Here is a 12,232-nt window from a genome sequence, read left to right as displayed (position 1 = left end):
TCACAAAATAACCTTTTAAGATATTTTCAGTCGAGAATGTAGCTATGTAATGCTCAAATATCTACTTAATTTATCAAAATATCACATATTTGCAAAAGTGCTTCCACGTTTTCGGAGAGCTCTGTTATCCACCCCCCACACCTATCCCACCCCTAATGGCTGCACCTCCCAAAGAATTTTGTCTGGGCTCTTATCTCACTTATTTATTTCAAACGATCAACAGAAAATTTCACCGACATAGTTTTATGTAAGGTTTTTAAGGCTGTGGTGTTAATTTTTAAGTAACATGAGCCCAGCGGCAGCAGCAACGCTAGGCTAACACTAACTAGCTAGCAAGATTTTAAACCTGGTGCTAAACTAAGACAAGCCACAAATCAGTTTGAATAAGAGTAAACATTTACTCACCAAGTCAGTGGATCAGGTAAAGATCCACAGCAATGACAACAATAATATCTTGAGCTGACGCTTCTCCAGGTTTACTCAACATATTCCATAACAAATGCTGGCACCGTGAACATGCGGACTGATCCGAGAGGGAGGAGGACGGTAGTCACGTGGCATTTTCAAAACACCTCTTTCATCCTTCCGCACTGAGAAGCAAAACTTCCAGCTTACTTCGTTTTTCTAAGTTAAGACAACTCAAATAAATTGAGTTTATCAGCGTTTTTGCATAAAAAGTACTGGTAACTTATTTAAATTGAGTTCTAATAACAAATTGATAAAAATTGAGTTCAGCCTATTTAATATTTTAAATTAAACACAATATTACATTTTACAGTGCAGTACAAAACTCACATTTGATCACATTTGTAACACCACTAGTCATTCTTTCAAATCTGATGTCATGATTTCATTGAATTTGCACATATTTACATTCCACGTAATCATTGTATCAGAACACATGATCACTGTGATATATTTTGAGAACATTTGCTTTAATCACCCAAACAAAACAGTAAGCTCTTTTTTCAGATTAGTACTTTTACCAATCATTTCATTCAGGAGCAAATAATACAAGGTAAGCGATTCAAATTGTCCTTGGTGACGAATGAGTGTAACTGAACTGTAAAACTGTACACAGCACTTACACTTATGTTCAGACATAAAAAAAAATTATATATATATATATACACACACACACACACACACACACACACACACACACATGAAAAAGGGAGAAAAAAACCAAGTCATTTACATAAGCAAAATATATTTTTATTTTATTCTTATCACTTTTACACATTTAATCAAGCCGGTCATTAACATTGGGCCATAAATTTTCATCAACATCACAGTGGATGTCTTCGTTGTTCAGGCACCGTGGGAAAAATCTCCTGGCATGATGAATCCAGGCTTGACATTGCTCAGCAGTTATATCACCACAAGCTTCACACATGGCTTGAAGAAGGGAGACATGCTCATGGGGATGGCGATCATACACCTTCCACCTCCATGTAGAGAAGAATTCCTCAATTGGGTTAAGGGAAAGGGGAATATGGTGGAAGATAGAGGGTCATGAAGCGAGGATGTGTTTGAAACCATTCCTGAACCAGCTGTGCATGGTGGAAGCTGACATTGTCCCACACAACAACATAGACGATGTCTTCTCCCTGACAGGCCTGCTCCAGTTCATTTAAAAAAAAAAACTATCAGGTGTTCAGTGTTGTATGACCCTAGAACTGGTCTACAGCCTACCACACCATCTTCAGATATAGCTGCACACATTGAGATGTTTCCCCCACGTTGTCCAGGGACTTGGATGGTAGCCCTTTGTCCAATAAGGTTACGTCCTCTGCGTCTAGTTTTTGCCAGATTGAAACCGGCCTCATCAACGAAAATATACTTGTGATGATTCACAGCAGCGTCCAGCTCCATCACCCTCTAAAATGATAATTTAGTTTTTTGTTTTTTTTTACAACTAATAGTTGTCAGTACTGTTACAGTAATTGCATGCCAGTTTAGTGTTGTACCTGAATATATTCTGAACGCAGTTGTTTCACCCGGACATTGTTCCTCTCAAAAGGAACCAAGTAAATTTGTTTCATGGAAACCTGGTGCTTCTTCAAAAGCCGGGCAATCGTTGGAAGGCTAATTGATGGCACATTGGCAAAGGTGTCATTGCTGTTCTCAATAGCCTGTTTGATTTCAGACAGCTGTATGTCATTCCTTGCCCTGACCATTTCCACCACAGCCAACTCCTGCTGGTCAGTCAAAACACGTGGGCGACCACCACCAGGTTGTCTCCTGTTAATTCTGAGGACAATCATATACTGTCAATACTGAAGTATTACCAATCACATTACTGTAAACTGACAATTACATGTTGTTCATCTATACAATAGGGTACTATTTTTTAGAAGTGAAGTTGCTATAGCAGACATACCGGTTTTCTTGGCGAAAAGTTTGGATGATAGAGCTGACAGTTGACCTTTGTAAATTAGGCTGTACCAACCTGGCAGCCTCAGCCATGGTAAAGCCTCTGTTAACCACATGGTCAACAATGATGGCCCGGACTTCATTAGAGATGATGGTGCGTTGTCTTCTGCCTACATTTCTCTGAAGACCACCTCTCTGTCGAGGAGGACCACTACCTCTTTCTCTTTGTCTGTGCCCACCTCTCTGTCGAGGAGCACCACCACCTCTTCGATGAAGGTTTCCTCTCCCTACGAGTCTACCCTGCTCCATATTTGAACAGTGCAAAGTCTCAAACACAGTTCTACTTATATGTTAACTAATTGTGATCATCAGGGGGAAACAATTAGCAATTAGTATTTCTAGATTGAAAGCTCTTGCAGCAATGTGTAACTTACAAATGACCAGACAACAATCAGTCAAGTTGAAAATCCATGGACATAATGAATGATTCATTGATTAAACATTAAGATCAGTTGAATTGAATGACAGACAAATGTATTAAACTGAATGATAAGAGATGCAAATCAAAAATTTTATAGTGATAACATTATGAAAGGCAGTAACTGTGAACGAAACATTTATTTAGATGAAACACTTATTTTGTGTAGTGAAAAGGATATTTTGTCATTATGTGTATTGTACTAACACAATTGGAAATATGCTGAAATGTTTGAAAAAGGTGCACTTTTGATGATCTGTTGTGATATAAGTACGAAGAGTTTTGAAAATGTACCAATTGGTTGTGAAAACTGCGCCAAACCAATTAAAAAAAACTGTATTACTTGTTGGCAAATTTCTAATGCAAAAGCCTCACAGACAGAGCCTCACATGTGCTGCATGGCCATATTTTATCTTAAGAAAAGTGGTTCTGGCGAATCTCTAATTTGTACCAGCTATTAATCATCAAGTGCCATGTGCCCACACTGTGTAGTATTAGCATTCTTTCGTGAACCCCAGTCAACTGTTGAGTCAACTCCTGCTAGTAAAAAGAAATGGGTGACCTTTTCTTCTGGAACTAGCCTCTTCAAATGAGTGAGAAGAGCACAGAGAAAATAGAAACACAAAAATCTCTCACATGAAGCAACCAAACAAAGGATGAGTGTGTCTGAATGGGTAACACTGTTACCCATTCAAAACTAAAGAGGATCAATGAATGAAAAAATGAATGGCTGTTCAGAAGTGCAGAAAACTTTTAAACTTTCGCCTGCAGCGATAAACTGGCAATAAAACCAGACATTTAAAGATCTAAGACATACCCAGAATATTCAGAGTTTAAAGTCCACCCCAGGCTTTCAGCGTATAGACCCGACACCTCCATAGTAAAAATTTCTCACTAGATCTGCTGCAGAACACCTGACACGTCGTGGGACGGACGTTACCTCACTTGGTAAAAAAGAAAAATGGACAAAGACAGTGATGGGAACTCACGGTTTGATTTGCACTCATAATTTATCATATCTAGTTTTATACAGGACCTCATTATAGCTCATCAGATTTGACAGCAGAGTAGCTATTTTAAAAGATCAGACATTTTTAGGGATTATCCACCTTTCTTCCCTCCCCACTCCCTAATATATATATATGTATGTATATATATATATATATATTTTTTTTTTTTTTTTCTTTACCACTGAATACCTCTGCAATATAACTGTACACATAATGACTATGTTTTGGATGTGACGATACCAGCACTACACGGCAGAGATAGTTATTTATGTTTCTTGTTCTTTTATGGCACACTAAGAGTATCTGTTATTGAATAAAATTGTTTGCAGACACATGGGAGCATTTCAGTCATCAGTCCTTGTTGACTGTAAATCAAGACGAATGGTTTGAGGATACTGCTCATGGGATGTGTCATGTGGTGTCTGATATTACTGTTATTATTATATACAGATAAATAAAAGTCTGCATCTGTGCAAATGTTGTTAGCTTTTCAGTTTTTTTTTTCAACTTTTCTCTCTCTGTGTTTCTCTCTAAACCACTCTCAGACTTGCTATCTATAATTGCACTGCCCGTTATGCTTATGGGGATTTGTCTCGTAATATGCACTTACATAAGAATGTGATGTCTCTTTTTCGACATTCAATAGACTTTTTTGGAGTGAACTGAAGCCTTTGTTACCTGTCAACCACCTCTCAACGCGGTAATGCCCACCCACGATATCAAGAGGTCAATTCTCTCTTTCTCCTCTCCCTGTCTGTTTGACTAATGACCATACAAAACAATGTAAAAATACAACCAGAAGTGGAGTGTTTCATAATGCCTTAAATCCGCCCTTCTGTCTAAATGATATTCACAAACCAATCCGCTGACTTCTGTAAAAGAGGTACTTTGGAGAAACCACTCTGTTACGTTAAAGGGTGTGTGTCTATTTTGCAAACGGGGTTTTCAGCTGTTTTAAAGTGTGAAAGTGAAAAAGTCAAATGTCACAACACATTTTGTTTCCAGCTTTAACTGATGCCACATTAAAAAAGCGAGTATTCGCAAGACTGCTCAGAAAGCACACAATGAAAATTTAGTAATGCCGAAATGTGGTAAGCTTTCCACTTTTGAGCAACTGAGATTTCAGCAGATTATTTTCCATATTCCTGTCTTTTTTTTTTTTGCCCTATATGCACACGAGAGCAAAACTCTGTCAGAACTGTAAGCCCAGCTTCTGCCATCTGGGGCTAACTTGAGAGGGGTTCAAGTTTTTTTCTCCCCAAGCTTTCGAATGACAGTGACGGATGATTCTGTCATTAGAAGCTGTGGAGCTCATCTACTGACCCTATTTGCTGACTTCTGTTAACCGCTTGTTTTCAGCCTACCCCCACAAAAGGTGCTATCATTTGTGAAGAAGAAGTCAAGGTCAGTCTATCTTTTGTTTTATTCCAGTGCTGCATCACAACTGGAATACATATTTTTTGTTGAAGGTCTTAGCCAGACCGTAAAGTAAAACCAAGGGTGCAGTGGGTGAAATTCAAGCTGGAAACCACTGCAATGAAATAATGAAGCCCATGTTAAAATGTCCAACTTTCCAGCATGGTATGAGTGATGGTGGATAAACAGAACTCCTCTTGCAATGCATCACATTTTAGGTGCTCCTTTGACTTAAAAAAAAAAATACAAACGAACAAAAGATGTTTGTTTAAAATGCAAATCCAGAGAATGGTAATGCCATGATGACCATGCCCATCCTTTATTTACACTACAGTCTCTGGTTGGCCTCAGCATATGTGAAAGAGTGATGGCCACGTATGTTAAGCTTGGACAAGCAGTTCTTTGTTTTTACGGTAGCTTATTCTACCATTGCACATGGTATTCAGAGGGAGATCATATCTGACACACCTTATTTTATTTAGTCCTGATCACTGCAGAGAGGAAGTACTGTACTAAGCAGAGGAGATGACCTTGATTAGCGGGCCCTATGCCCAAACCTGCTTGCCCTTTTGAAAAGGACCTCTGTGAGTGATCACCACCTCCCTCTTTTTATAATGGGAAACTACCTGTAGATGAGAGAGAGTGGGGGCGGGGGTTGCGGTGGTGGTGGTGGGGGTTCCTAAAAGAAGCATTGCGAACCCTCAGTATGTTAATACAGTCTGAAAGCTCTCTAATGCTATGTACTGTGTCAAGGAAACAATAATGCATGTCATGTTTATCGACAAAATAGCTTTTGCTTACAGTGTGATTCTGGGTCATGTCATGATGCACATGAAGGATAACTTTCTCTTGTCAGTGCACATGTATTTTGACCTAACTCTACACTGTATTGTCCTACATGGGTCTAAATACATATTTTACATTTGACAAATGTCTGTTTGATAAAAGCCTGTCTCCAAAACATACTTTTCTCTGTAATATTTTCCCTCATTGGTTTGTATAATTCAGCCATATATCAGAGAGTATAAAACAGTGGGTATCCTGCTCTTGCCATGTATTTCCTTCCCTGAATGAAAAAGAAAATGAGCAACTGAGATTGTGCAGACTAGCATGTTTAACCACTCTAAAGGCAGAAACAAACTCGCCTGGACTCGATTTCTTCCATATCCAGTTGTCACAAAATGCCTTCAGGTGTCATCTGTTAGTCCCGCCATTATCACAGTAATATCAGTTTCAAATGACATTTTTAAAGTCACTAGAACAGTGGGGCTGAATTACAACCTCCGAAGAGGCTCCGTGCAGGAAGCAGGCTTATGTAAATTACAGTGTGTGGCAGCTGTAGGTATTTTATCCATTTTATAACGAAGACTTCAATATATAAATATATACAAATATAAGAAAAACTTTCTGATGAGCACCTTGCAACAGGAGATAAGGAAGTGGAGGTATTTGGGGTAGAGACATGGAAACGCTTAGTTTCATGTGGAAAAGAAAGTACACAATTTTTAAATTGTAAGAATTTACCAGGTCATAATAACAAGTCATCTGGTCCCTACCAGGTCTTAAAATTAGGTAAGTGCCTGAGTTGGACATTACACCATTTCATTATTTATATAACAAATATCAAGCCAAAATGCTGAAACAGTGTAGGGAACACAAAGTAAACTCTAGCTTACACAGGATTTTGGAAGGATAAGCGCTAAGGATTCGTGCGGCTAATTACATCCATTTGAGTAACTGATCATCATTAAGGGTGAGCACATGTATAAAAGGACATGTTTTGACTGTTTACTGGTCCAAAGTATTCAGGAGTTAGAACAATTCTGTTGTGGTAAAGTTGTGCTAAAACGATGTTATGATTGTAACACTTAATATGCTAGCAAAGGTACAACTGGAAAAAGAATAGAGTTATGCATTGTTTGGAAGGATTGACAGGAGAACCACAAGACATCTGGAACATGTCCTTTGGACCGAGTTGACCTGTTTGGCCATAAAACAGAGAGCACAAACGCCTCACACCAACTGTTAAGCACGGTGGTGGAGGGGTGATGAGCTTGCCAAAGTTTTCCAGAGTCAGTGTGAGATCATCTGTCCGATGATGTGAAGTTTCATCCAAACTGGGTCACGCAACAGGACAAGAAGGTTTGCTAATAAAACCACACAAGATCAGAAACTATTTAATAATCAGTCTGGCAGAATATCTCTAATTCTGATCTCTTTTACTAATAGAAAATTACAGTTTCACAAAACGATCAGCAACATAAACGAGAAAGAACAACATTTTTTTTATTAAATAAAACAAATAAACAAAAAACAAACAAATAACTGTAACCCTCAATGATTTAATGAGAGTGAAAACATGTCTAGTGTGATGCTATGTCTTATGTTACCATGACTGAGTGCAAGGAAACAATAAATAATGCTGTGTTTGTCGACAAAATAGCTTTTGCTTACAGCGCGATTCTGTGTTATGTCATGATGGACATGAAGGGTGACTTTCTCTTGTCAGTGGACATGTCTTTGCATTTTGACCTGCCACTAGAATAACAACATTGTCCTACAGGGGTCTAAATACATATTGAGTAAAACATCAAAAGCCCATCTCTGCTAAAAATCTTTGTGCTTAATTTGTGTTACTGTTAAATGTACAACGTTATACATTAAAAATATGAAATGCAAATCCAAAACACCTCATGTCAGATATCTACTGGAGGAGGTTTCTGGGTGAGAATTGTCAGTTTTATAGTTCAGCTGTCAGTAAAAACCCCCAAAAATGTTCTTACCAAAGCGTCAGGCCTGTCACTGTTAACGTCAGTCGTAACGTTATCATCAGTGTCAGCGTTGACAGTATTACAATTCTTTTACAACAAGGACCTGTGTCCTGTCTGTGTTTTCTAAATTAGAGGAGAAGAAGCTCAGATTGAGCATGTTCTGCCCTTACACTTGTATCAATCAGGTTGCTGTCACTTGGGTTTAGTTTTTTCATTACAAGATCAATAATTCACATCACAAAAAGAAATAAATATGTCTCAGTATACATGCATGTCTCAGTATACAGATGTATTTTCATGGTCCTTGTAGTTAATGGCATTGAAAAGTATCTCACTTCAGTTTAATGGGTTGCAGCTTTGCAGCTAATTAGATAGTAGCCCGGGGAGCTCAGTTGCCTTCCAATGAATCAAATGCAAAACAAAAAAGAAGCTTATTAAGAAGCAAAAATCCTTAGCAAACATAATATTGCATAAGCAGCATGTTTAGAAAAGTATGCTTTAGCTTGTTCACCTTCAGTGACGGTGCAAGACAGCATGTGTATTCACAGCTGCCAGAGTGTTGTTGTCTGTGCCGACACTATTAAAACCGTGATGTCACTGCATTAAATAAGATTATGTATATCAATGTATGGCCATCTTTTTTTTGTCGCCTACGAACTCTGATATAAATATTCTGTTGAATTAATGCAAAAAGAAGATCATTTGCATTACACCACGATGAAACCAAAGTTTGCAATAGTTTCTTTTCATCGGGAGAAAGAAGAAAGAAGCAAAATTTTAATCCACTTTCTTATTTTGTTTTTGAAAAACAATGAAAAATATAATATATATGAGGACATCTTAAAGAAGAATTAGTGTGAAGTTGCTGACATTCTTTTAAACTGTCATTTAGGCTCCCCTAAATGGCTTTCCTCTGGGACTTTCTGCTTTTTCTCTTGTTATACATAAGATCATGTGTGAGTATGTGTGACTAGTGTGTGCATGTGTATGCACTCTAAGAAGTGACACACTGATGTTGGTAGCATTATGTAAATGTTTCATGTTAAAACTAATGCCACCAATTGATTTTTAACTTTAAACACAAGTATGTTGTTTTGAATTTAATTAACAACATAATATTTCAATACAACAAAATGCAGTAAATTAAATCCAACGTAAAAAGTTCATTTAAACTGAAGAGCACTTTAATTTAAAGAGGATTGTCCTAATAGGCTCTCCGTACTTCTGAGTTTGCACATGTGCAGTGTGGAAGTTTGATCATCCGCCATTTTCAACTGAGACTTGCATATGCTTAGCATCCTGGATAGAATCCATCGCCATCTGAGGATTATTTGGTAAGTACAACAATTTAAGGATGACAAATTTGATTAATGTATACTAACTGATAAACATCTGACACTTTCTGGAATACTTTTGCATTTTTTTAAAAAGAATGATGCCTGGTAAATTTCTTAACACTCTAGCTTGTATACCTCTCTCATATGTTAGAAGTATGAAAACATTTAACAAATATTGTTGAACCTGCTTCGGTGTAATTTTCCAAAATCTTTTGCGATTCCTGTTAAGGTGAGACTTGCCTACTAAGACCGACAGTTTTAAAATTACTCCCAACATCTACCACACCTGCTCCCTGACATCAGTAATGACCACTGGGAGCGCCAGCGATCCTGTAGTTTGAAGAATGAAACGAATGTGTAGTGTATTTTAGAAATGTGCATCAATTAAGTTGCTACATTGTTTAAAAGAATTCAACTCCATGTTGATTTCTGGTTTAGTGTCAAACGCAGGGATTTAAGCGCTTAACACTTTGATTTGTAAAGTATAAGACATGCGTTCATCTGTTATTGAAGTGCAGAATAATGTGTAATACTGTTATATTAATGCATTTAACTCCTTGTATCAGTTTCCATTGGTTATCATCGCTACCGAAGACAGGAAATCATCAAAGACATGCCATTCATTGCAGAGGTCAACAACAGATGGCCTGCCCTGTTTTCAGAGACTGAGGTAATTCTAACTAACTTTGTTATTGCAAGTCATTTTCATAAGAACCTGTATTTGAAGAAGAACAAAGTACTGTAAATTATTAATTTTAAAAGATACAAAATGTTTGACTGAAAGTTGTAACATTCTTGCATGTGGCCTCTAATAAAATTAATAGAGAATATTCTCTAGTTGTAATATTTAATATGTTTCAGGTTGTTGCGGAGTTCACCTGCATCACCATGGTCCCTTTGTTGTCGACTTTCATGGCCAAGCTGGACCACTACGCTGACAGCCTTCTTGGAGTGTTCAAAAAGAAGGGGGGAACAGCTAAACGCAATATCAACTTAATCATGGCAGCCATGGATGGGGTATGTATTTTAGTTGACCTTGATTGAGCTCTGAAATTATTTGAATGCTTCTTAAACTTCTGTCTGTCATTAATCAGAATTTTTTACAACTGAATATGTGTATATTTGAATATTTTGTAGATATATGTGAATCAGTGACATGCAGTCAAGTGAGGCACCTTAATGAGAAGTAAAATACTAACAAAAGAGAAATTCAATTTGTACACTAGATTTTAAATTTGCTTTCTGTGTGATTTCAATATTTTTATGCTCAAAATTGATAGATTTATAGGCAAAAATACTATTATGATCTTTTATTGTAACTCTTTTTGTTAAGAAACTTGGAAAGAAAAGCGTCTGGACTTCTTTAAGTTGCTTGAAGACGTTTCATCTCTCATCCGAGAAGCTTCTTCACTGAAGAAGCTTCACTTTTCTTTCCAAGCTCCTTAGACTACGATGACCTGGATGACTGAGAACCTTCACAGACTTATTGTTATCCACAGAATGTCATGATAGGATTTTAAGTCCGTATTGCTCAGTTCTAATCTTCTATTTAAATTTAATATTTTTAGGGGCACAATTATTAAATATATTGTTGAACAATCTAGAATTGATTAAAGCAAAAATGAAAGCTTTCACGTAATGTCAAAATTGAAAAGCTTCGATTTTTGGGTCCATATATTTGTTGATCTGACTCAGAGGAGTCAGTGCCTTACCAATCATGAACCTCACTGTACGTCACTGATGTGAGTTATGAAACATTGCTTAATCACTTATCTGCATTATGTGTTAATATTTTTGACTTTGTTTTGTAAAGAGGTTGAAAGGAACCAAAATAGGAAACTTCCCTCATATTGAGTTCTTATCTCCACCAGAATCCCAGCGTTGATGTTCGACGGGAATGCATTCTGAAAGCTGTCTGTGTCTACTTAAATGAAAAGCCAGATGACCTGTTCAAGGAATTCTTGGTAAGTTAAAAAAGGAAAACGATCAGTTATTTTCCTTTTTTTAATTTGGGATTGGAAATGGAAAGTGGACTTACTTGTCCATATGTATATGTACGTAATTAATTTATCTTTTTCTTTTATTTTTATTTAAAGGATGTGGATCTTGAAGAAACGGAGCAGCTGACTTTGGGAGTCTATGTTGTCAGACATGAAGGAGCAAACTCTGCAGATACACCTGAGGACATTGGTGTCATCATAGAAGGATGCACTGTGCTGCAAGCTCTTAGTGATGTGGCAAAGAGGTGTGCGCTCCTGCTTGGGCTAATCTACAGTCTAAATCTGAGCTACCCAAAGCACCTGAAATACACATTTGAATTTCTTCAGAAGGTGCTGCTGGAGTTGGATGGGAACAACCGACCCATGAAGGTGCAGGTTCTGAAAAACAAACTGCTTGAGTGAAACAGCCTGCACCTAATGTTTAATAATGTTTAATATTAAGTATGTAGTGTTATATTCCCATATATCATTGTGATGTTGTTTATTCTATTACTCTTGTTTTCTTCTGCTTGTTTTCTTTTTTCTTTCTCAACAGGTGATCCAGGTGATCGATATATGTATTTTTTGTCTGCTTATTTTGTTGGTTTTTGTTTTTTGCCCTTTATCCCCGTCCCTCTTCTCCGCTGTTTTTTTTTTTTTTTGTTTGTTTTGTTTTTTCCCCCCTCTTTCTTTCTCCATTTTCTTTTCCCCTGTCCCGTATCTAGCAGTAAAAAAAAAAAAATAAAATAAAATAAACAATAAAAGGTAAATCAAATGGACCATTACGGCAAGGCTGGGATGGTCCATTTGGTAAAGTAAATCCGTTGGGCATCTTTCTTCGCCTTTAGACAATAATTCTGATGGC

The 12,232-nt window shown here is 37.3% G+C and overlaps 1 protein-coding gene across 1 annotated transcript; it reads left to right on the top strand.

Annotated features, from left to right (window-relative positions):
* The first annotated feature begins 9,088 nt into the window (after positions 1-9,088).
* Positions 9,089-11,790, top strand: LOC134641414 (uncharacterized). The gene is made up of 5 exons (XM_063493831.1): positions 9,089-9,385; positions 9,955-10,058; positions 10,250-10,405; positions 11,260-11,352; positions 11,485-11,790. The coding sequence occupies exons 2-5, from the start codon at positions 10,002-10,004 to the stop codon at positions 11,788-11,790; spliced, it is 612 nt and encodes a 203-aa protein (XP_063349901.1). The 5' UTR covers positions 9,089-9,385; positions 9,955-10,001.
* The last annotated feature ends 442 nt before the right edge of the window (positions 11,791-12,232 follow it).

Source organism: Pelmatolapia mariae, linkage group LG14, assembly GCF_036321145.2.
Source record: "Pelmatolapia mariae isolate MD_Pm_ZW linkage group LG14, Pm_UMD_F_2, whole genome shotgun sequence".
In the NCBI taxonomy this organism is placed as follows: Eukaryota; Metazoa; Chordata; class Actinopteri; order Cichliformes; family Cichlidae; genus Pelmatolapia; species Pelmatolapia mariae.
Note: the sequence above shows the minus strand (reverse complement) of the source record. Positions and strands in the feature narration are given on the sequence as shown.

What these genes read in the sequence shown, in the direction of transcription:
- LOC134641414 (XM_063493831.1), top strand. Translation starts at nt 10,002, where the DNA reads ATGCCATTCATTGCAGAGGTCAACAACAGATGGCCTGCCCTGTTTTCA. An exon ending in CCCTGTTTTCAGAGACTGAG is followed by an intron (nt 10,059 to 10,249) that starts GTAATTCTAACT and finishes AATATGTTTCAG; the next exon opens with GTTGTTGCGGAGTTCACCTG. An exon ending in TCATGGCAGCCATGGATGGG is followed by an intron (nt 10,406 to 11,259) that starts GTATGTATTTTA and finishes TATCTCCACCAG; the next exon opens with AATCCCAGCGTTGATGTTCG.